Source organism: Lampris incognitus, chromosome 10 (assembly GCF_029633865.1).
Source record: "Lampris incognitus isolate fLamInc1 chromosome 10, fLamInc1.hap2, whole genome shotgun sequence".
NCBI lineage: Eukaryota > Metazoa > Chordata > Actinopteri > Lampriformes > Lampridae > Lampris > Lampris incognitus.
Window position 1 is genome coordinate 32,830,847 of NC_079220.1, and position 26,030 is coordinate 32,856,876.

General features: G+C 45.1%; 1 protein-coding gene across 1 annotated transcript; it reads right to left on the bottom strand.

Moving 5' to 3' along the window:
* Nucleotides 1-3,964: 3,964 nt before the first annotated feature.
* On the bottom strand, nt 3,965-25,758 carry zgc:153292 (uncharacterized protein LOC100003014 homolog). The gene is made up of 15 exons (XM_056288401.1): nt 25,728-25,758; nt 24,069-24,257; nt 23,437-23,615; nt 21,817-22,014; nt 20,741-20,771; nt 17,774-17,870; nt 17,171-17,369; nt 7,567-7,691; nt 6,589-6,691; nt 6,453-6,485; nt 6,317-6,349; nt 5,953-6,186; nt 5,717-5,820; nt 5,446-5,611; nt 3,965-5,332 (listed from the first exon to the last, which is right to left on the bottom strand). Exons 1-15 carry the CDS (start codon nt 25,756-25,758, stop codon nt 5,288-5,290), a joined length of 1,767 nt encoding a protein of 588 aa, XP_056144376.1. The 3' UTR covers nt 3,965-5,287.
* Between the last annotated feature and the right edge of the window lie 272 nt (nt 25,759-26,030).

Here is a 26,030-nt window from a genome sequence, read left to right on the forward strand (position 1 = left end):
TTACAGCCTTATTCCAAAAGGGATTAAATTCCTTTTTTTTCTAATCAATCTACCCACAATACCCCGTAATGACAAAGCGAAAAAGGTTTTGTAGAAATTTTTGCAAATTTATTACAAATAAAAAACTGAAATATTGCATGTACATAAGTATTCACACCCTTTACTAAGTACTTGGTTGAGGCACCCTTGGCAGCGATTACAGCCTCAAGTCTTCTTGGGTATGAAGCTACAAGCTTGGCACACCTATATTTGGGGTATTTCTCCCATTCTTCTCTGCAGATCCTCTCGAGCTCTGTAAGGTTAGATGGGGAGCGTCGCTGCACAGCTATTTTCAGGTCTTTCCAGAGATGTTCAATAGGGTTCAAGTCTGGGCTCTGGCTGGGCCACTCAAGGACATTCACAGACTTGTCCCGAAGCCACTCCTTCGTTGTCTTGGCTGTGTGCTTAGGGTCGTTATCGTGTTGAAAGGTAAACCTTCGCCCCAGTCTGAGGTCCTGAGCGCTCTGGAGCAGGTTTTCATCAAGGATCTCTCTGTACTTTGCTCCATTCATCTTTCCCTCGATCCTGACTAGTCTCCCAGTTCCTGCCGCTGAAAAACATCCCCACAGCATGATGCTGCCACCACCATGCTTCACTGTAGGGATGGTATTAGCAAGGTGATGAGAGGTACCTGGTTTCCTCCAGACGTGATGTTTGGCATTCAGGCCAAAGAGTTCCATCAGACCAGAGAATCTTGTTTCTTATGGTTTGAGAGTCCTTTAGGTGCTTTCTGGCAAACTCCAAGTGGGCTGTCATGTGCCTTTTACTGAGCAGAGGCTTCCATCTGGCCACTCTACCATAAAGGCCTGATTGGTGGAGTGATGCAGAGATGGTTGTCCTTCTGGAAGGTTCTCCCATCTCCACAGAGGAACGCCGGAGCTCTGTCAGAGTGACCATCAGGTTCTTGGTCACCTCCCTGACCAAGACCCTTCTCCCCCAATTGCTCAGTTTAGCTGGGCGGAAGCTCTAGGAAGAGTCCTGGTGGATCCAAACTTCTTCCATTTACGAATGATGGAGACCACTGTGCTCTTCGGGACCTTCAAAGCTGTAGAAATTTTTTTGTACCCTTCCCCAGATCTGTGCCTTGATACAATCCTGTCTCAGAGGTCCACAGACAATTCCTTTGACTTCATGGCTTGGTTTCTGCTCTGACATGCACTGTCAACAGTGGGACCTTATATAGACAGGTGTGTGCCTTTCCAAATCCTTTCCAATCAATTGAATTTACTACAGGTGGACTCCAATCAAGATGTAGAAACATCTCAAGGATGATCAGTGGAAACAGGATGAACCTGAGCTCAATTTTGAGTGTCATAGCAAAGGGTGTGAATACTTATGTACATGCAATATATCTGTTTTTTATTTTTAATAAATTTGCAAAAATTCTACAAAACTTTTTTTGCTTCGTCATTATGGGGTATTGTATGTAGATTGATGAGAAAAAAATTATTTTAATCCATTTTGAAATAAGGCTGTAACATAACAAAATGTGGGGAAAGTGAAGGGGTGTGAATACTTTCCGGATGCACTGTATATATATGTGTGTGTGTGTGTGTCCACAGGGTGTTGCAATGAAACCTTCGATGTAGAAAAAACAGCTCAGCAATTCAGGAGCAAATTTTTTATACACACACACACACACACACACACGCACGCACGCACACACACGCGCGCACACACTCAGCCAAAATCTGCAATATACACCAAAAGCCAACAAACTTCTAATTTAATTTTGCTTTTGGGACTTAAAAGTCTCAGGAAAGTATTGCATGACTCAAAGAATTATAAACCTTCAATTGTTCTCAACACCTGTATCAGCAATTTTCACATTTTCATAACAAAACAAGCCAAAAAGTCTCTAGTTTTAACTGCTGAATCAAACAGGTAAATGTGGTCGAGTCTCTCTCTGCCTCTCTCTCTCTCTCTCTCTCTCTCTCTCTCTCTCTCTCTCTCTCTCTCTCTCTCTCTCTCTCTCTCTCTCTCTCTCTCTCTCTCTCTGCCTCTCTCTCTCTCTCTCTCTCTCTCTCTCTCTCTCTCTGAATCACATTTTTCTAAAGACAGCCTGCCATCCTGTAAAGATGATTTGGAGGTAGAATAGAATACTACTACTCCTGAAGGAACAAGTCAAATCACCATATAATAAAGGCAAAACCATGACGAGATGAGTTTAATATATAAAATAAAACATAATGCTGTAGCTCTAGCTGGAGATATAGCGTTTTAAAGGCATTGGTCATGACTGGTAATGTAACTAAGATGTTCCTGTACTCTGCCAAAGTAGCAGTGGTGCCAACTGTTCCGGTTTACCCGTAGTAGCTTCGGATTTGACCCGAGTCGGTACTACGGTACTACGAGAGAGGTCATGAAATGCTGATACGTCTTATCTTGACCCCCCACCACCACCAGTTATCTACCAGTCCGATGGCAGAGTTTAACTTGGGCATCCAATGAGAAGCCGAAATAGGCGGGACTAACCACGACCGCGAGAGTTCAATACCAGCTGCAACGCAAGGCGGTGTTTTTCTCTGTAGCAAGAAGAACCCGCGTGAGTTTAGCGAGAAAATTAAATGCAGTGCCAATGACTTGCCACCAAAAGTTTAGAGATGAGTAGTCTAAACTATTTTCGTTTATCAAGCCAAGTAAACTGTCTTGATTTTTATGTGTATTGTCAGTACTGCAGACGCGACATTTCCAAACATGGTGGGTTGAACGATTTAAATGGCACAATACAACTATCAAACATGGCAGACATGCGAAGGCCGTCAGAGATAACACATCAATTGACGGATTTTTTCGCTGACCGACGTTGAGTGTGGAATTATCAACGCAGAGACGCTATTTACCAACTTTATTATCGAGCGCAATTTACCTATTGCCGTTTCAGATCACATATGTAGGTCACTTCGTTACTTACAGCTGCGTTTCCGGGCAGCAAAATCGCCTCAAAGTGTGCGCGTGCAAGAACCAAGACAACCGCTATGACACAAAGCTTGGCAGCCACGTCCAAGGCCGACTTAGCCAATATATGCTAAGTCCCGTTGTTCTCACTTGCGACTGACAGCAGCAATGATAAACACGCACAGCTATACTCAGTTGTTGTACGCTATTGTAATGAAGTAGGTAGGGTCGTGACTCTAACTTCCTGCATTACCTGCATGTGAAGACATCTAGTCAGCAATCCTGTTAAAACGTTTTACCCGAGTCACCGGAGTGAAGGTGTTGCGTTATTGATTAAATGGAACACGCTCCGAGTAGCGCTTCGCCTGTCGTGTCTTTTTCACAACATCCATCCATTATCTTGACCGCTTCTCCTGCTCTCAGGGTCGCGGGGATGCTGGAGCCTATTCCAGCAGTCATTGGGCGGCAGGCGGGGAGACACCCTGGACAGGCCGACAGGCCATCACAGGGCCGAGACACACACACACGCGCGCACGCATGCATTCCTAGGGACAATTTAGTATGGCCAATTCACCTGATTTACATGTCTTTGGACTGTGGGAGGAAACTGGAGCCCCCGGAGGAAACCCACACAGAGAACATGCAAACTCCACACAGCACGACCCACCAAGGTTGGACTACCCCGGAACTCGAACCCAGGACCTTCTTGCTGTGAGGCGACCGCGCTAACCACTGGGCCACCGTGCCGCCCTTTTTCACAACATAATAGGGGGATATTTCAAAATGCATGGGGTTTCACCACATGCAGTACTATGTAATTCCAATGGAGGGAAGAAGAGTGAAACTGACGTAGGATTAGATGCCATGCATTTTTAAATATGGCTGTTTGTATTTTTTTTAAATATAAAAAATTCTACAGGTCCTGGAGCACCTGTTAACATAGACGTCATCATGAACACCAGTACGTACCAAGATATTTAAATAAAACAATGCATCCCCCACCCCTTCCCAATGAGTTCACACGATTTCCATTTTCATTTTAAAATTTAACTTTAGAATGCAATTCACTTATGATTATCTGCGTAGCCTCCTGAGAACCAGGAAAAATAATGTTTAATTTCTATTTTTTGTATATTAATTAAGTGTTGGGGTGGTAAAACACACATTGCAAAGAAAAACATGTTAAAACTTGATTTTGTTCAAATTTTACATGTTCACTGTAGTAGACAACTCCCCCACATGTGATGTAATTTTAAAAGCACAGTTGTCCTCTTTAGGGGAAAACAGGACTGAATACAGTGGCATGTATAGTATGAGAGATATGAGCAAAAACGCTACGTCTACTACAGTGGACAAAAATGAATTGCTGGGTCTCAAGAGTAAAAGTACACATAAGTACACACAATATAAGTACACATATCATATAATGAAACATTAAGTGTTTATAGACACGTTTATACAGTTTAAAGCATTTTTAATCATGAAAAAACTGGTTTAAGCAGGTGATTTTAATGTGGCTGATCGATGTAAATACTGACCTAATGTCATCTAATAGTCTATAAGGAATTCCCTATGTAAAGTGATGGTTAAACCCACCCTAAAAAAATTTTAGCTTTTCTCTTACCTTGGAAAACTGTCTAATAGCATCCAATTTAAAGGAACAGTGCTGTGCCTTGTAGTGGAGCAAATATACAGTAATTTAATGTACAGTACTTGATGTAGTAGTTCTAGCCTAATTCACCGACTGCTGTTTGACCCTTTCAAATGCACATTTGAAATAAATAACAAATCAACGACAATACATTAGAATGGTCTGAGGTACTTTTTTTGAGTTCACTTCACCACCGAGGACCATGTTCTGGTTTTTATGGGCAAATTCTGGTTTTTCACCCTTGCTGTTTGGTTTTCAACTTTTCAATGTTGGCACCTCTGAAGTAGTCTTGATTAAATCACTGGTTTTCTGATGTAACTTGTACAGTCTGTTGCAACTTTTAAATTCATAATAGCTTTCTTTACACATATTTGGAGTACCTAAATCCTGTTTCCTCCTAATTCAAAAGCAAGGACAACCAAAGTACATCACATCTTAAAAAAGTGTGATACAAAAATGAACAAAAAAACAAAAATTTGCATAAGTATTGAGTAAATGTGTGCTTGAAAAAATGGGAAAAGTCCTACATACAGTTTACATAAAGTTAAAAAAAATTTAATGGGTCATCATGAATGGAAAGGATGCTGTGGGAGTTTAGTCAGCGGTGGGTGGATGCTTGTGTGACACTTGAGTGACGGCCTCTTTTCCTCCAGCATCATTCCAAAACCAGTTTTCCCATACATCCTGCATCTCAAACATCTAACGGATGACAAATGTACTTTCCCGGACATTGCTGTAACTGAGCTGTGGGACAAAGTAGCGAGAACAAGAAAACCATTTTGTTTTAGCATAAACTTTCAGAATCTGATCTTCAAACTCAAGGACTGTTTTAACCAATGATATCTGAAGACACTTACATTCAGTCCTCTGGGAGTCTGGACAGGCTGTAGCTCCTTGCAGCATAGCCTTGAAAAAGGCCTCTCCTTAGTCTCTGAGTGCTCTTTGAAGCACAGATTGAAAACCCTGGCGGGGAGGAAGACATCCCAATCGGTGGAATGCTGCTCTATTAGCTCATTCACCATCCTGTTGGAGAGCATTAGAGAGAAAGCCTTTTGCATTGTATAAACTTGAAATATAAAAAAGAAAAATCAAGACGTTTTAAGATTTTAAAAAGCTAAACTCAGAAACCTGTCAATTGAACGTTGGGTGACCCAATCTGCGGTCCCAGTCTGTTGATGATGGACCACTAGAGACATGTGGATCTTCAGTTTTTCTCTCAAGTCTGTGTTGATCTGACATATGGATTCATTCAAACAGCGATGTACTGGCCATCCCAAAGTTAATTATTCAGTAAAACAATGCATTATTGCAAATGACACACGGGTTCTGTACACACAGTAATGTGGGCAGTTCAAAGAGCTCACCTTTCCTACTATGTCGTGAGGAAGCCGAGACAGGATTCTGAATGGGTAACCAAAGTGGGAGATGATGTCCATGATATGTTTTGTGATATGGGAAGAGAGGCAAGATTGCATGGGCACGGCCTCCACCCACTTGGAATAGTAGTCTGTCACAGTCAAAATGAATGTGTGCCCATTCAGCGTTAAGGGCAAAGGTCCCCTGACATCCAGGCTGAGCCACTGCCAGGGCTCTTTCACCTAAGATGACACAACGCGTTAAGGAGAATAGTCGTCTGAATTATTTTTGTACTTAATACAGGTCTGTTGTGCCAAAATGACGTTTTCAAAGTGTTAATTGATATGACAGGCTTTACTCCTCTTGGAATACCTCTATGATCTTGTCAGGATCTTCACACTCCATCTAGAAAAAAATCCAAAACAGCATTACAATACACTTTGAAAAATTCAAATTCCTGTAAAACTACGCTAAAATAGTGTACTCAATCAACACGTTGACAACTTACAATCAAATGATCATCTGCAGCCCATTGAATGTCCTACCAATAAATGTAGAAAATTACACATAGACAAGGACAAGTGGACTATCGGTCCATAAATGTCATAAAAATAAAGATCAGAAAGTGGTTGTAAGTAATTTACCTGTGGTATACAGTAATCCCCATGGAAGAAATACGGAAAGGATTCTATCTTTGCCAGAGATTCATCCATTAAGATACTCCATCTGGTAGATTTCATTAGGCCACTGGTCCACAGCAGCAATAAGTAGAACACATTAATTAGCTGAAAAGCAGATTGTCACAAAACTAAAACAAGATCTGAGTTTTCTCTTGACAAAACTTCTTAGTTGTAATTTGCTTATTTATTCATTTATTTATTTATTTTTATTAAGGATGAACATTTTAGCCATTTGTTAAAGCCTTCTTTTTCCATCCATCCATTATCCAAACTGCCTATCCTGCTCTCAGAGTAACGGGGATGCTGCAGCCTATCCCAGCAGTCATTGGGCGGCAGGTGGGAAGACACCCTGGACAGACCACCAGGTCATCACAAGGCTAACACACACACACACACACACACACACACATTCACACCTAGGGACAATTTAGTATGGCCGATTCACCTGACCTACATGTCTTTGGACTGCGGAAGGAAACCAGTGCACCCAGAGGAAACCCACGCAGACACTGGGAGAACGTGCAAACCCCACACAGAGGATGACCCCCAAGGTTGGACAACCCCGGGGCTCGAACCCAAGACCTTTGTGCTGTGACGCAATCGTGCTAAACACTGCGCCACCGTGCCGCCCCTTCTATTTCCAATAATAATAATAATCAAAAAAAACTGGACATTTTTACTGTTTTGAGGTTGTTATTCCAGTTAAGAGTTGCTAACAACTGACTTTACAGAAATGCACATTTTTTTGCATATTAGAGAGCCACCAATAAAAAAAAAGAAGTAGCATGAAATTATTAAAATGTAAAACATAACAATAATGAAGATATAATGATTCAATATCAGATCAACATACTGTGGAACTTAATATTGTGCCACGGGCCTAATGATCTGGTTGAGGGAAGCATCTAAGAAGGACAAAAAACATGGCTGTCTTTTACTCACTCAACAGGTTCATTAGTCCCCACTTCGTTTGTTTGGCTTGACTGTTGGTTATGAACATCTGGCTTTTCTTTTGCTGTTGATTGATCATGAGCTGGTTTTGTCTGTGAGGCTTCGGGCGTGAATGGCTATGTCCAGAATAAAAGGAAACAAGCCATTTTTAGTTGTTTTGTTCATTATGATCAGTTTCTACAAATTGTGATTATTTACCAATCATATTGATGCCAAACACTTGTATTTCCACACGAATGAACCAACACACACACACACACACCTCTGACAGAACTTAAATGCTCAGAAAGGCAAATAACACTCATATAATTAGTGTACATTTATATAAATGCATCATATCATTGGGCTTCTAAACCAGAAATTTTTTTTTTAACAGAACCATGTCTAAACGGTGAAAGGATAGACTTCTAATTTTTCCATTTCCAAACTGGTTTGTTGTCATCCCAAGCACAAAGCATCCTGTGCACTGAGTTTTAAAATTTTGATTTTCTTCTGGGTCACAAAAAAGCTTCTTCTCAACACCTCAAACCAATTCTATTTCTTTATAAGAAGTCAGATTTACTAACAAATGAAAAGGTGAAGGACAGATTTGTGGTTTATGTTGCAAAATGTAGCAGAGCAGCAGCACTTAACTGGTTTGAGTCCTGCTTAAAGGACAGGGACTACATTGTGTCTATACGTAATTATAAATTTGAGCATACAAAAATGAGCTGTGGAGTTCCCCAAGGCTCCATTCTGGGGCCGCTTCTGTTTAACATCTAAATGCTCCCATTAGTTCAGACTATAGAAAACAACAAATATATTACCATAATTATGCAGACGACAAACAGATTTACATAAACATATCACCAAGGGACTATAACCCCATACAAGCACTGAGTAAGTGCATTGAACAAATCAATGATTGGATGTCTCATAATTTTCTTCAATTAAACAAAGCTAAAATTGAAGTAATCATCTTTTGAGCCAAGGAAGAACAATTAAAAGTCAGCACTCAGCTACAATCAGTTATGTTAAAAACCACAAACCAAGCCAGAAATCTTGGTGTAGTCATGGACACAGACCTGAATTTATATAGCCACATGAAGAGAATTACAAGGTCTGTCTACTATCACCTGAAGAATATATCAAGAATTAAAGGATTTATGTCTCAGCAGGATTTGGAAAAACATGCCCATGCATTTATCTTCAGTCGACTCAACTACTGTAACAGCATCTTTACATGCCTAACTAGAAAAAAAATCGATCAATGCTGCTTGAGTCCTTACTAAGACCAAAAGAGTGGATCACATCACTCCAGTCCTGAGGTCACTACATTGGCTTCCTGTCCATCAAAGAACTGACTTTAAAACTCTGCTCTTGGTTTATAAAGCACTGAATGGTTTAGGGCCAAAATACATTTCTGACCTACTGCTACACTATGAACCATTCAGAGCACTCAGATCGTCTGGGACAGGTCCGATTTCTGTCCCCGAAGTCAAAACTAAACATGAAGAGGTAGCTTCAGATTTTATGCACTACATATCTGGAACTTTTTTTTAATTTTTTTTTTATCCATCCATCCATTATCCAAGCCGCTTATCCCAGTTAGGGTTCCAGGGATGCTGGAGTCTATCCCAGCAGTCATTGGGCAGCAGGCGGGAAGACACCCTGGACAGGCTGCCAGACCATCACAGGGCTGACACACACACACACACACACACACACACACACACACACACACACACACACACACACACACACACACACACACACACACACACACACACGTAGGGACAATTTAGTACAGCTGATTCACCTGACCTACATGTCTTTGGACTGTGGGAGGAAACCGGCGCACCTGGAGGAAACCCACGCAGACACGGGGAGAACATTAATCCCAGTGGGGAAATTGTTTCTCTACATTTAATCCATCCTAGCTGTGTAGTTTGGAGCAGTGGGCAGCCACCGTGCAGCGCCCGGGGACCAACTCCAGTTCATCTTGCCATGGCTCAGTCAGATGCACAGACAAGAGTATTAACCCTAACATGCCTGTCTTTTTGTTGGTGGGGGAAACAGCAGCATCCAGAGAAAACCCATGGCTGACACGGGGAGAACATGTAAACGCCACATAGAGGATGACCTGGGATGACCCCCCAGGATTCGAACCCAGGACTTTCTTGCTGTGAGGCGACAGCACTAACCGCTGGGCCACCATGCCGCCCAAGAAAACTGCAGGTCTGCAACAACTCTTTTTCTTTCAAGTCAAGGCTGAAGGCTTTCCTGTTTTCCACTGCCTTTATAAAACTTTTACTCTTTGTATTTGTTTTTTATTGCCTCATGCTGCTTTTCTTATGCCTTTTATGTTTTATGTAAAGCACTTTGAATTGCCTTGTTGCTGAAATGTGCTATGCAAATAAATTTACCTTGCCTCTGGAAGGGGTCACAGTATGGACTGAATGTGTTTAGTGGAGGCAGGGTCCATTTTTTTCGGCTTTCCTTATTTGCTGGTGCCTAACAGTACACTTGAATAAAGCCAGCTTACTTATCACACTTCTCTTTGTGTGCATGATTTTAAGTGATTTAACAAACGCCAGCTCAGATTTACTGAAGCTCTATTTGGGGAGAATATTTGATGAATTTGATTAAGGAGAACTAAATCAAATCTGACCACAAGCAATCAGTTGTGTATTTTAACTGTACAAAGATTATAACAAACTCCAGCAGCTTACCTTATATCGCCTACTTCTTGGGTTGATTTCAAACTAAATTCAAAAGAAAGTTGCAGAGCCATTAGGCAAAGTGGTGCTGCACAGCTCTTTTAATTCTAAATGAGAAAATTTATCAACAAAAGATTCAGGATTTTGTTTTTCATATGCCAGTGACATCATAGATTGGACAGAGGGCAGCCTTCGTGGAAGGCCAACAAAGATGTTCCTACAGTCAACTGATGTCTTTAGTTCAACTTTTTTTCGTCTCCCAAACTTTATTTAAAACAATTCAGGAAACAATACAAACAGAACATAAACATAAAAATAAAACAAAAAAAAAACAAATTATAAACAATACAGCAGGGGACAATGGAAAAAAAATGAAACATCTATTCATGGCAACATATAGATTGTCAAAGTCTTAATGGCTTTTTTATTTTTAACATTTGGCAGATTTGAAATAGTATTTAAGTTCATTCTTAATTTGAACAATATGCGGTCTTTTTCTTGACCATTTGCATTTTACCATATAAAGAGTTAACATTTTTTCTATCCTTGTTTTTCTTTTCATAAAAAATATCCTCTTTATCCATATATACTTTAATTCCACCTATTCTTTAAAACATATATTAGACCTCAAGCCAGAAAAGTTTCACATATATCCATTCATTCATTCATCTTCAGCCGCTTCTCCGGGGTAGGGTCGCGGGGGCAACAAGCTAAGTAGGGCACTCCAGACATCCCTCTCCCCAGCAACGCCCTCCAGCTCCTCTTGGGGTATCCCTAAGGTGTTCCCAGGCCAGATTGGATATGTAGTCCCTCCAGCGAGTTCTGGGTCTACCCCAGGGTCTCCTCCCAGTTAGCCGTGCCCAGTAAACCTCCAAATGAAGGCGCATAGGAGGCATCCTAATCAGATGCCCGAATCACCTCAACTGGCTCCTTTTGACAAGAAGGAGCAGCAGCGCTACTCCGAGCTCCCTCCGGATGTCTGAGCTCCTCGCCCTATCTCTAAGGCTGAGCCCAGACACCCTACGGAAGAAACTAATTTCAGCCGCTTGTATCCACGATCTCACCCTTTCGGTCACTACCCAAAGCTCATGACCATAGGTGAGGGTTGGAACGAAGACTGACTGGTAAATTGAGAGCTTTGCCTTCCGGCTCAACTCCTTCTTCACCACAACGGTATGGTGCAACATCCGCATTACTGCTGATGCTGAACCAATCCTCCTGTCAATCTCCCGCTCCATCCTACCCTCACTCATGAACCAGACCCCGAGATACTTGAACTCCTTCACTTGAGGCAACAACTTATCCCCAACCCGGAGGAAGCAATCCACCATTTTCTGGTAGAGAACCATGGCCTCAAACTTAGAGGTGCTGACTCTGATCCCAGCCATTTCACATTCAGCTGCAAACCGCCCCAGTGCGCGTTGGAGGTCGTGTTCTGATGAATCCAACAAAACCACATCATCTGCGAGGGGCAGAGATGCAATTCTGAGGTTCCCAAAATAGACACACTCCTCACCTTGGCTATGCCTTGAGATCCCGTCCATGAATATCACAAACAGAATCAGAGACAAGGGACAACCTTGGCAGAGTCCAACACCCACCGAAAACATGTTTGACTTTGTGCCGAGAATGCAGACACAGCTCTCACTTTGGTTATACAAGGACCGGATGGCTTGTAGCAACTGCCCCGGTACCCCATACTCCCGCAGTACCCCCCACAGAGTGCCCCGGAGTACACGGTTGTAAGCCTTCTCCAAGTCCAAAAAACACATGTAGACTGGCTGGTCAAACTCCCATGCCATCCTCAGCACTCCTGCAAGGGTAAAAAGTTGGTCTGTTGTTCCACGGCCAGGATGGAACCCACATTGTTCCTCCTGAATCCAAGTTTCGACAATCAGTTGGAGCCTCCTTTCCAGCACCCTAGAGTAGACTGTCCCAGGGACCCTGTTTCATGCATAGCGTACTGCTATGAATTAGTTTTTTTCCTGCATCCATCTAAATATTCCGCTCCTCATTTGTTGAGCACTTTCATCAACACCATTGACGGTTTCCCAAAAGAAATTATATATACATATTATTGACAGCTGATGATTGCTTATGGCATGAAACAGGCTTGTACTGTCTCATAAAGAATTTACTTGACTCACTGGATTATTTTGCTCATTTGTTGAGCACGTTCCCTACCGTTGAGTGTTTCTTTTGACAAAGTTTTATATATATTTTTTTTTTATTTATACATACATATATATACACACACATATACACACACACACACACACACACATATATACATACACACACATATATACATATACATATATATATATGTGTGTGTGTATATATGTATATATATATATATATATACATTTAACGATGTAACGATGAGACTTGCTTTAGGATTCAGCTTGGTCTTTGTGGACTCACCTCAGGATCGGTCCACTTGGTCTTGATCTTTTCAGCCATCTGCTGCGTGTATATATATATATATATATATATATATATATATATATATATATATATATATATATACACACATATATATACATATATATATATACACACACACACACACACACACACACACACATATACACACACATATTATATCCATCCATCCATCCATCTATCCATTATCCAAGCTACTTATCCTACTTAGGGCTGTGGGATGTTGGAGCCTATTATAGCAGTCATTGGGCAGCAGGCGGGGAGACACCCTGGGCAGGCTGCCAGTCCATCAGAGGGCCAACACACACACATTCACACCTAGGGACAATTTAGTACGGCCAATTCACCTGACCTACATGTCTTTGGACTGTGGGAGGAAACCGGAGACCCCGCAGGAAACCCACGCAGACACGAGGAGAACATGCAAACTCCACACAGAGGACGACCCACAGGTTGGACTACACTGGAGTTTGAACCCAGGACCCTCTTGGTATGATATATATATAATTTTATTTATATATCACCTTTCTAAAACAATGTTACAAAGTGCTTCACAAAAAAACAACAACAAAAAAACAGATAAAACCAGACAAGGCAGGAATAAGAGTAAGATCAAATAAGAGTAAAAATAAAAACAGTAAAAATAAAAACAAATATCAAACATTTGTAAAAGCTTTCATAAAAAGAAAAGTTTTAAGACAAGATTTAAAAGAAGCTAGAGACTTAGTTTGTCTTAGCTCAGTAGGAAGAGAGTTCCATAGTGTGGGGGCTCTAACAGCAAAAGCCTGATCACCCTTTGTAACCAACCGAGACCTGGGAATAACCAGCAGGACTCCATCTGCAGACCTTAATGGTCGAGGGGGGAACACAGCAAATTAATAAATCACAGATGTATAAAGAAGAATTACCATTTAAAGCCTTAAAGGTGAGCAGTAAAATTTTAGAATCAATTCGAAATATAACAGGGAGCCAGTGTAGGGAGGCAAGCACAGGAGCGATATGGTCATACCTCCTTGTCCCAGTAATGAGCCAAGCAGCGGCATTTTGTACCAACTGCAGATGGTGGAGTCAGCTCTTGCTGATACCAGAATAAAGTGCATTACAGTAGCCGAGCTGAGAAAAGATGAAAAAAAAGCGCATACAACTTTTTGCAAATCGGCAATTGATAAAATGACCTAATTTTGGAGATAAGCTTGAGTTGGAAAAAGCATGACTGAACAACATGTTTATGTTTAATCTGATTTTCAAAACTGAGGTTAGCATCAAATATTACCCCAAGATTCCTAGCAGCCTGCTTAAGACTACCTGAAAGACCACCAAGATTAGTAGCAAACGGACTGATGGAATTTTCGGGACCAAACAGAATGACCTCAGAATGACCAAAGTCCTGGATGTCCAAAAATTTTCATCATTACATTTAAGAAAATGTTTGGACATCCAGGATTTATATATATATATATATATATATATATATATATATATATATATATATATATATATATATATCGGTTTTTTTTCGAAACCGTCAATGGTGTTGATAGAAGTGCTCAACTAATGAGAGTTGAGGAGCTCAACTTATTAGCAGCTGATGAGTGCGCGATGCACGAAACAGGCTTGTAGTGCTATGTATTAAAACTTGTTTCCTGCATCTGTATTGATATATACATACATACATACATACATATATATATATATATATATATATATATATATACACACACTCTCTGGCCACTTTATTAGGTACACCTTGCTAGTACCGGGTTGGACCCCCTTTTGCCTTCAGAACTGCCTTAATCCTTCGTGGCATAGATTCAACAAGGTACTGGAAACATTCCTCAGAGAGTTTGGTCCATATTGACATGATAGCATCACGCAGTTGCTGCAGATTTGTCGGCTGCACATCCATGATGCGAATCTCCCGGTCCACCACATCCCAAAGGTGCTCTATTGGATTGAGATCTGGTGGTTGTGGAGGCCATTTGAGTACAGTGAACTCATTGTCATGTTCAAGAAACCAGTCTGAGATGATTCGAGCTTTATGACATGGCGCGTTATCCTGCTGGAAGTAGCCATCAGAAGATGGGAACACTGTGGTCATAAAGGGATGGACATGGTCAGCAACAATACTCAGGTAGACTGTGGCGTTGACACGATGCTCAATTGGTACTAAAGTGTGCCAAGAAAATATCCCCCACACCATTATACCACCACCACCAGCCTGAACCGTTGATACAAGGCAGGATGGATCCATGCTTTCATGTTGTTGACGCCAAATTCTGACCCTACCATCCGAATGTCGCAGCAGAAATCGAGACTCATCAGACCAGGCAGCGTTTTTCCAATCTTCTATTGTCCAATTTTGGTGAGCCTGTGCGAATTGTAGCCTCAGTTTCCTGTTCTTAGCTGACAGGAGTGGCACCCGGTGTGGTCTTCTGCGGCTGTAGCCCATCTGCCTCAAGGTTCGACGTGTTGTGCGTTCAGAGATGCTCTTCTGCATACCTCGGTTGTAATGAGTGGTTATTTGAGTTACTGTTGCCTTTCTATCAGCTCGAACCAGTCTGGCCATTCTCCTCTGACCTCTGGCATCAACAAGGCAGTTTCGCCCACAGAACTGCCGCTCACTGGATATTTTATCTTTTTCGGACCATTCTCTGTAAACCCTAGAGATGGTTGTGCGTGAAAATCCCAGTAGATCAGCAGTTTCTGAAATACTCAGACCAGCCCGTCTGGCACCAACAACCATGCCAAGTTCAAAGTCACTTAAATCACCTTTCTTCCCCAATCTGATGCTCGGTTTGAACTGCAGCAGATCGTCTTGACCATGTCTACATGCCTAAATGCATTGAGTTGCTGCCATGTGATTGGCTGATTAGAAATTTGCGTTAACGAGCAGTTGGACAGGTGTGCCTAATAAAGTGGCCGGTGTGTGTATATATATATATATATATATATATACACACTACCGTTCAAAAGTTTGGGATCACCCAAACAATTTTGTGTTTTCCATGAAAAGTCACACTTATTCACCACCATATGTTGTGAAATGAATAGAAAATAGAGTCAAGACATTGACAAGGTTAGAAATAATGATTTGTATTTGAAATAAGATTTTTTTTACATCAAACTTTGCTTTCGTCAAAGAATCCTCCATTTGCAGCAATTACAGCATTGCAGACCTTTGGCATTCTAGCTGTTAATTTGTTGAGGTAATCTGGAGAAATTGCACCCCACGCTTCCAGAAGCAGCTCCCACAAGTTGGATTGGTTGGATGGGCACTTCTTTGAGCAGATTGAGTTTCTGGAGCATCACATTTGTGGGGTCAATTAAACGCTCAAAATGGCCAGAAAAAGAGAACTTTCATCTGAAACTCGACAGTCTATTCTTGTTCTTAGAAATGAAGGCTATTCCATGCGAGAAATTGCTAAGAAATTGAAGATTTCCTACACCGGTGTGTACTACTCCCTTCAGAGGACAGCACAAACAGGCTCTAACCAGAGTAGAAAAAGAAGTGGGAGGCCGCGTTGCACAACTGAGCAAGAGGATAAGTACATTAGAGTCTCTAGTTTGAGAAACAGACGCCTCACAGGTCCCCAACTGGCATCTTCATTAAATAGTACCTGTTAGAGCCTGTTTGTGCTGTCCTCTGAAGGGAGTAGTACACACCGGTGTAGGAAATCTTCAATTTCTTAGCAATTTCTCGCATGGAATAGCCTTCATTTCTAAGAACAAGAATAGACTGTCGAGTTTCAGATGAAAGTTCTCTTTTTCTGGCCATTTTGAGCGTTTAATTGACCCCACAAATGTGATGCTCCAGAAACTCAATCTGCTCAAAGAAGTGCCCATCCAACCAATCCAACTTGTGGGAGCTGCTTCTGGAAGCGTGGGGTGCAATTTCTCCAGATTACCTCAACAAATTAACAGCTAGAATGCTAAAGGTCTGCAATGCTGTAATTGCTGCAAATGGAGGATTCTTTGACGAAAGCAAAGTTTGATGTAAAAAAAATCTTATTTCAAATACAAATCATTATTTCTAACCTTGTCAATGTCTTGACTCTATTTTCTATTCATTTCACAACATATGGTGGTGAATAAGTGTGACTTTTCATGGAAAACACGAAATTGTTTGGGTGATCCCAAACTTTTGAACGGTAGTGTATATATCCCCACACACAGTCCAAAGACATGCAGGTCAGGTGACTTGGCCTTACTAAATTGTCCCTAGGTGTGAAAGTGTATGTGTGTGGGCCCTGTGATGGCCTGGCGGCCTGGCCTGTCCAGGGTGTCTCCCCGCCTGCCGCCCAATGACTGCTGGGATAGGCTCCAGCATCCCTGCGACCCTGAGAGCAGGATAAGCGGCTTGGATAATGGATGGATGTTATATGTCTACTAAATAAAACTGTAAAACGTCCAACTGCTTCGTCCGTCGGTCTGCGGGATGACGTCATACATACCTTCCAGTTACCTTTTTCCGGGAAGGAGAATATGGTGGGGACCGCATCTGGCCGAAGCTTTATGAACCTGCCGGTTCTGTCAATGTGTTGCTCTTCAAAGTGGTTTATGCACAAGACAGAAAAACGAGATGGAGTCCAGTCCTTCCACTTCATTTTGATGAGCCATTTTTTAAGTTTCGCACGATTGTGCAGCGGGAACCTGCAGTGATGGCAAACTAATGATAAAACTACAGATGACCTTGTCAACAAGTGAACTCACACACGCAAAACGCAACTTTTAGCAACAATTGTGCTGTAAATCTATACTATACTTGCTAATTTACTATTACTTCATCTGATTGTCTACAAGAAAATAACAGGTGACTGAACCACATTTTGAAAGCAACTCTACCTCCTCTCTTTAGCCGTATGTCCAAAGAACTGATTTATCTATTAAAGAAGCTAAAACAAGCTGTTTTTAAAGGCGTTGTTTTAAACCGAGGCATTTCCTTTCTTCTCGTCGTCTAACCCCGTTATGTCCTGAGCTGGCTAACGTTAATTAAAAAAAACATTCTTATAAAAAAGACTGAATTTCACGAACTAGTATTTCCAGAATATACTCACTTAAAAAACTTGACATCAGACAGGTTAGAGTTTTCGCAGTTGAAGGCGCTACATTTAAACCTGCCCATCTGGATGAGAGGTTGCCTGTGTTTTCTTTCTGCACGGCAACAGGACCACGATATGGTTTTCCTTCTTCCTCTCGTCTTCCGGCTTGATACAGTTGCTGTGCATGTATTGACCTGCAACAGCACCTCGTTGAGGTTATGCAGTTTACTGCAGACATATTTACCACGAGCCTCATAAAAACGTGTAACCTATGGCGCAGGAACCGGGAGGGACGGCCCAGCATTGGAATTTTTTTTTCAAATGTTGCATTTGCAGTTGTGTTTGCCCCAGCCAACATTTTTACCGCAGTGGAGAAAAAAACTGTAAATTTGACGTTTTTATTTTGAAAGCGTGACACCGAGGCGCGCACACGCGCACACACACAATATGTAATGATCTCCGTCAGCGGCACGGCGTCTCCTCTGGCGCCGTGTGCCCACAGATAGGTTGATAACCATGGAGGAGCCAGCGGGTTATGCTTTTGTATAGTTCAACAGACAAAAATAGTGTGACGTGGTCAAATAATAAGACTTCTCAGCCAACCTTTCAGAGTTAACAAGCAAGCTTTTAATGACCGTAACCCAAGCTAGTCATAACAGACACAAGTTCGTATTGGTCTCCGCCTAATCCTTCTCTTGGCCACAGAAGCGACCTTATGTATTTGCCTACTCTTTACGCTCATGGTGGGAAATAGCATGTTGTCTAATACGACTTCTCTCATAACGTCCCCATTACCTTCCATCACATCCCCGCTATCTGTAACAGATATGCCCGTTTTTAACATGTTCAATATCCCACAACATAACCAAAACATCGACACTTCAGTTGCATCGTGGGTAATATGCAAATGAACTTGGAGCAGGAACCCTCTAGTAGAATTCGCCACACCAAAGCCCTAGAAAGAGAGTTACGTCAACTCCTTAGACGTCAATGGGCCACAGCAATGGCGGATCATGGGAGCCCCGGATAGTTCCAAACAGTGCGCATAGCGTATGTGTCACGTTGGAATATATCTATATCTATATATAAATGTAAAAATCTGAAAATATTGGTTAGAAGTTACCAGAAATCGCGGCAAAGCAGTTCATTTAAATGACCCGCCAAGCTTCGTTTGGAATTATTCGGCGGCTACATGAACCACGTGACCCTCTCGCGTTCTGACCCCTCATTGACGCAACTCTCTCTTTCTAGGGCTCTGCGCCACACTGCCCCCTTCCTTGAAAGACCAACGTCCCGTTGGCCTAACCCAAATCCCATGTGGATGGGTCCATCCCACCATGAGGGTTTCTTCCGCCGAGCACCTCTCCCCTCCCGGGATGCTCCTTGCTGCAGGTTGCTGATGGATGACGGGGGCGGCTCTGCATCCGCTGGGTCTGAGCCCCCACCGTCGACGTCATCGCTATTTCCATTCGTGGCCAGGGAGGGCAGCTCTGTAAACCCAGTGTCCCTGCCCCCTCCCTGGCCCAAAACAAGGTGCTCTGATGGTTGCTCCTTGCTGACATCCAGGGAAGTTGGCTCTGATCCAGCAGTGTCCTTACCCCCTCCCTGGACCCCGTTAGCCTGGTCTACAGAGGAAGAGGAGTCTGGCACCCTACCTCCTCCTACCGCACTTTCAATCCCGGCTTGGTCGCTGTCCCGGCTTAAGTAAGGTGCGAGGCGATCTTGGTGAAGGATGACTATCTGAGGGCGGCTGTGGAGCTTCACTCTATAGGTAACCTCTGAGATCCTCTTCAGGATGAGGCAGGGCCCCTCCCAGTTGCTGTCCAGATTTGGGGACCGTCCCTTCTTTCGCCGCGGGTTATACACCCATACGTTGTCCCCCTGCTGGTACTCTTTGCGGTGGCAATGTACACCATAGGCTCTCTTCTGCCTTTCCCCTGCAGAAGCCATATTCTCTCCAGCCAGCTGATGAGTAGCCTCCATCCGATCCTGTAGTGCGTCTACATAGTCCTGGCCCGGCGGCCCTCGTACTGGTGGGGTTGGCGGCTTGCCAAAGACCAGATCCACAGGCGTCCGTAGCTCCCGACCAAACATTAGTGCAGCTGGGGTGCACCCCGTAGACTCCTGAATGGCCGACCGGTATGCCATGAGTACCAGGGACAGATGGCGGTCCCAATCCCTTTGATGCCTCGCCGTGAGCATGGCGAGTTGTTTGACCAAAGTCCGATTGAACCACTCAACCAGGCCATCACTTTGAGGGTGTAGGGGAGTGGTCCTGGTCTTCCGCACCCCAAGGCGCTGGCACATCTCCCCAAACACCTGGGATTCAAAATTGAGCCCCTGGTCACTGTGCAACTCATCTGGCACCCCAAACTGGGTAAACATCCCTTCAATGAGGCAGTTTGCCACCGTGGCTGTAGATTGATCAGGGATGGCATAGGCCTCGGGCCACTTGGTAAAATAATCCATAACTGTGAGAATGTAACGATTACCATCCTCTGTCACGGGGAATGGCCCAACCACATCCACTCCAATTCTTTCCATGGGCGCCCCCACCCTGTATTGCTGCAGGGGGGATTGGGATTGCCCAGCTGGCCCCTTCTTTGCATTGCAGGTGTTGCAGTTACGGCAGAACCGCTCCACGTCTCGCCGGCACCTCCCCCAGTAGAATCTTTCCTGCAGCCGCCGCAGAGTTTTGGTAATGCCGAAGTGTCCCACTCCAGGCAGGCCATGAACTGTGCTTAACACTTGTTGTTGTAGTGCGTGGGGAACAACTAGTTGCCAGGTACTGCCTCCCCTCCTTGGTTCTTCCCACACGCGATAGAGGCAGCCCTCATGAAGCATGAGTGAATTCCACTGTCCCAGCAATGCCTTGGTGGTGGGGGAGTGGGGACCTGCCATCACTCTATTTGGGACCTCTTTATGTGCTAGCCAACGTATCACGGGTCCCAGGTGGCTATCCAGACGTTGGAGTTCCCCTACCTTGGTTGGTGACATCTCCTCCAGTGGCACACTTGGGACCACAAGTGCCCGCACTGTAACACGATCCACCCGTTGCTGTTCTCGAGTCTCATACCGGCTACAATGGCGGCAGGCCTGATCAGAACAGCTGTGTAGCTAGGAGCAGTGGGCAGCTGCAGTGTCAGTACTGAACCATAGGCTTGGACTCAAAACGCAGACTCAGTTCACAAAAATCAGTCCTTTTAATAAAAACGAGGTCGGCACACAGGTGATCAGATAACAAGGCAACAGTGTCCAAATCGGCAGGCGAAAGGCGAGGTCAAAAAAAGTAAAAACAGGTCAGGAAACTATAGGGCTTAAGAAACTCACGCAAGGAAAAAATGCTGGAACGCTGTCACAAGGAACAAGACGAACTGGCACAGAAGGAAGGGAACACTAAGACTATATACTCTGGAGGAGGGGAGACAATGAGACACAGTTGCAACGCATTAGGGCAGGGCAGGTAATCACACAGAGGGAGACACATGAGGGCAGAAAGTAAAGGACCTGAAACGAGACAAGAGGTGAGTATCAAAATAAAACAGGAAGTACAAGACAAAGAACACTGGGAGAAACAAAATATACCTTAACTATCCAGACGGGGCGTGACAGTACCCCCTCCCTCTATGGCCGGCTCCAGATGGCCCAGGGTCGCCAGGGTGGGCTCGACGAAAGTCTCGGATAAGGGAGGGGTCCAGGATGTTGCTGGCCGAGACCCAGGAACATTCCTCCAGGCCATGTCCTTCCCAATCGACCAGGTATTGGGAGCCCCGGCCCCGACGCCAGACCGCCATGAGCTTGCGGACAGTGTAAACAGGGCCACCATCGACGAACCGGGGGGGGGGGGGATGGGGCCTGGTGGCAGGGACCAGAGGGCTTTCTATGGCCGGTTTGATCTGACTCACGTGGAAGGATGGGTGGACTCTCATGGCTCTGGGGATTTTGAGCTTGACAGCAAGTGGGTTAATGACCTTGGAAATAGGGAATGGCCCCACAAACCTGGGAGCGAGTTTCCGGGACTCCACTCTGAGAGGCAGGTCTTTAATGGATAGCCATACCCTCTGGCTGCTCCTGTAAGTGGGGGCAGGGATCCACCGTCGGTCAGCCGCCTTCTTGCAACGCTCAGAATTGCGGATTAGGGTGCGTCGGGCCCGGGCCCAGGTGTGGCAACAGCGGCGCACCAGAGCCAGCGCAGAGGGCACACTGGCCTCCCTCTCCAGGGCAGGGAAGAGAGGAGGTTGATATCCATAGGCACACTGAAAAGGGGAGAGATCAGATGAGGAACATGGGAGAGAGTTGTGTGCATACTCAACCCAGGTGAGCTGACTGCTCCATGTGTTGGGGCTCTGGGAGGCGAGGCAACGCAGGCTGGTCTCCAGCTCCTGGTTCAGCCGCTCTGTCTTACCGTTGGTTTGGGGATGGTGGCCAGATGAGAGGCTGACGGATGCTCCCAGGAGTGAACAGAAAGCCCGCCAGAACTGTGCCACAAACTGCAGGCCCCAGTCAGACACAATGTCCCTGGAGAAGCCATGGAGGTGAAAAACATGACGCAGCATCACCTCGGCTGTCTCCTTGGCCGAGGGCAACTTGGGCAAGGGAACAAAATGAACCATCTTTGAAAATCTATCCACCACTGTGAGGATGGTGGTGTTACCTTCGGAAGGGGGGACACCAGTCACAAAGTCCACGGATATGTCTGACCAGGGTCGATGTGGCACAGGGAGTGGGCGAAGCTGACCAGAAGCTGGGCGTCGGGAGACACACCGGACAGGCTGCCACATATTCTGTCACCTCCTTCTCCATGACCGGCCACCAGAACCGCTGTTGTATGACGAACAAGGTCCTGCGTACTCCAGGGTGACAGGATAACCGGGAAGAGTGGGCCCAGTGGATGACCTGTGAACACAAGACAGGAGGCACAAACAGCCAGTTCGGCAGGCAGCCGGCCAGAGGTTGACAGTTCACATTGGCCTCGTTGACCCTTCTCTCAATGTCCCAAGTGACAGAACCCACAACACACGAGGGAGGAAGAATGGGAGTAGGATCTTTACAAGAGTTCTCGGAGGGAAACAAACGGGAGAGAGCATCAGGCTTTAAGTTCTTGGAGCCAGGGCGATAAGACAGGGTGAAATGGAACCAGTTGAAAAAGAGAGCCCACCTTGCCTGCCGAGAGTTGAGCCTCTTGGCCGTCCTCAAGTACTCAAGGTTTTTATGATCCGTCCAGACGAGAAAAGGCTGTTCGGCCCCTCCAACAAGTGCCTCCACTCCTCCAATGCCACCTTGATGGCAAGCAGCTCACGGTTGCCAACATCATAGTTTCTCTCAGAGACCGACAGCTTGCGGGACAGAAAGGTACAGGGGTGTAGCTAATTGTCCTTAACCGACCTCTGAGAGAGAACAGCTCCCACCCCCACATCGGAGGCATCCACCTCCACCACAAACTACAGGTAAGGCAACGTGAGGACAGGAGCTGAGGTGAAGCTGGTCTTCAGTCTCTGGAAAGCGAGCTCAGCCCGGGGGTTCCACTGGAAGCTAAGCTTAGACGAGGTCAGTGCATGAAGGGGGGCAGCAACAGAACTAAAATTTCTGATGAACTTTCTGTAAAAGTTAGCAAACCCCAGGAATCGTTGAACCTCCTTATGGCTAGTGGGAATGGGCCAATCCACAACAGTGCTAACCTTTTCTGGGTCCATCCTGACCTCCCCCTCAGACATGATGAACCCCAGGAAAGACACGGAGGGCACGTGAAACTCACCCTTCTCAGCTTTGACAAAGAGTTGGTGGTGGAGGAGGCGCTGGAGGACCCGCCGGACGCACTGAATATGAGTTTGCTCATCAGGGGAGAAGATTGAGATGTCTTCCAGGTAAACAAAAAACAAACTCATTGAGCATATCCCAGAGGACGTCATTCAACAGGGCCTGACAGCTGGGGCATTGGTAAGTTCAAACGGCATGACCAGGTACTCGTAATGGCCACTGGGAGTGTTAAATGCTGTCTTCTGTTCATCCCCCTCCCTTATTCTAACTAGGTGATAAGCATTCCTTAAGTCCAGTTAAGTGATAACCTTAGCACCATTTAGTAGTTCAAAAGCAGTGGAAATTAAAGGGAGGGGGTACCTGTTGTGAACAGTGATCTCGTTGAGTCCTCTATAGTCAATGCAAGGCCGCAGGGTTTTATCCTTCTTGTCCATGAAGAAGAACCCAGCGCAAGCGGGAGAGGAGGAAGGCCGAATAATCCCTGCAGCCAGGAATTCCTCAACGTACTTTCTCATGGTCTGGGTTTCAGGAGCTGACAGGGAATACAGGCGACCCTTGGGTGGTGAAGTTCCAGGGAGCAGGTCAATGGCGCAGTCATAGGCCTGGTGTAGAGGCAAGGATATGGCACGGGCCTTGCTAAAAACCTCCTTAAGGTCATGGTAGCAGACAGGAACCCGGGAAAGGTCAGGAAACTCTGGATCCAGGCTGGGGAAGTTCTGGGAGGTGTTAGGAGGTTGAAGCTCTGAGAAGAAAGGTTGAGAGGGTGAGAAACAGTTCTTTGCACAAGTCTTTCCCCATGAAATTACCTGCCCTGTTTTCCAGTCTATATGGGGGCTGTGGAGTGTGAGCCAGGGGTACCCCAGGATAAGTGGGTGCTGAGGAGCTCGAAAGACATGAAAGCTGATTCTTTCGGTGTGAGAGTCGGGAAAAGACAGGTGCAGTGACTGAGTGCGATGGGTGACCTTACATAATAGCCTGCCGTCCAGGGCCCTGGCATCCAGCGGCTGATTGAGGCAGAAGGTTTTGAGGCCCAGCTTCCTGGCTAGATCAAAGTCCATTAGGTTAGCATCTGAGCCGGAATCAACTAGGACTGGATGCTTAAGAGAAAACGCAGGGGAGATGAGAGACACTAGAGGTTGCAAACGAGAGGGATTAGAAACAATCAAAGTACGGCTCACCAGTGCCCTCACCTTCACTGGCGAGCCCGGTCTTTTAATGGGCAGAAGGCGATGAAGTGGCCCAGTTGGCCACAGTAGATGCAGCAACCCTCTGAAACTCGTCACTGGCATTCCTCTGGGGTCAGGTGGGTTCGGCCAAGCTGCATAGATTCATCCGTGTCTGGCGGAGGCGCTGTGATAGATATTGTGCTTAGAAAGCACGTCAGGACACAGCGCTGTCGCTCGACACAACCTCTGTGTTGCATTGTTTATTTTGACTGACACAGCGTCACAATCAAACAACCCAGAGCCCGCAGGCATCACCAATCGATCCCAGCACAATAGAACAGCGCCAAGTCAAATGCAGCACTGTCGATGTGTGCAGACATAACAATAGAGTCAGCAGGAGGAGTGTATCACCAGGAAGAAAGAGAAGAGCTGCTGACCTGTTGCCTCCGCTGGAACAGCGGGGAACTGCAGGGTCTGGTTCTGCCTCTCTCTCTCATACAGACGCTTGTCAATCTTTATAGCCAGGGCTATAAGGGAATCCAGCTCTGCAGGTAGGTCCAGGGGGGGGCTAATTGGTCTTTGAGAGTGTCAAAAAGTCCGGCTGGCTGGTTCCAATCACTCTCTGCTGCTAGAGTGCGGAACTCTATGGCGTAATCAGAGAACCTCTTCTTACCCTGTCGCAGTCTCACCATGGCTCGGGCTGTATCTCATACAGGGGCTGTCTGCTGGAAGATCTGGGTGAAGGTCTTGGAGAACAGTGACAGTGAATTGCAGACAGGTGATTTCCGACTCCTTTGCCGTCGCCCAGGCCTCCACTCTCCCAGTCAGGTGAGAAATAATATATGCAAACTTTGAGCGGTCAGGGGCGAAGGCAGCAGCCTGAAGCTCAAAATGCAAATCACACTGGGTTAGAAAAGCTCTGCAGTCACCTATGTCTCCGGAGAAACATTCTGGTCTGGAAAGGTGGAGAGGAAGGGACGGAGTGGCGGGCGCTGGAGAAGCAGCATCGGACCCAAAACTAGGAGGTGTCGCCGGGGTCGACTCACCAGAGCCTGGCGGGTTCTGCATCTTCCGCATTTGGTCAAAGAGATGATTGAGCTGGGTTCCGAAAGCTGCCAAGAGGGACTCCTGACGGTCTGTCAGCTCCTTCACTTCATGGCAAAGAAGACTGATCTGTTCATCTTGACTCTGGATCTTGTGAACCTGTGCCCGGAGCACAGAGCGTACTGTATCTGAGTCCACTGAATCCATGTTATGGCCAGTTCGTACTGTCAGTACTGAACCACAGGCTTAGACTCAAAACGCAGACTCAGTCTCAGTTCACAAAAATCAGTCCTTTTAACAAAAAC

Coding starts and splice junctions, on each gene's coding strand:
- zgc:153292 (XM_056288401.1), bottom strand. CDS start 25,758: ATGCGGAAGATGCAGAACCCGCCAGGCTCTG. Junction 6,692..7,566: donor GGGACTAATGAACCTGTTGA/GTGAGTAAAAGA, acceptor GCTGTGGACCAG/TGGCCTAATGAAATCTACCA. Junction 5,333..5,445: donor AGACTCCCAGAGGACTGAAT/GTAAGTGTCTTC, acceptor TTTGTCCCACAG/CTCAGTTACAGCAATGTCCG.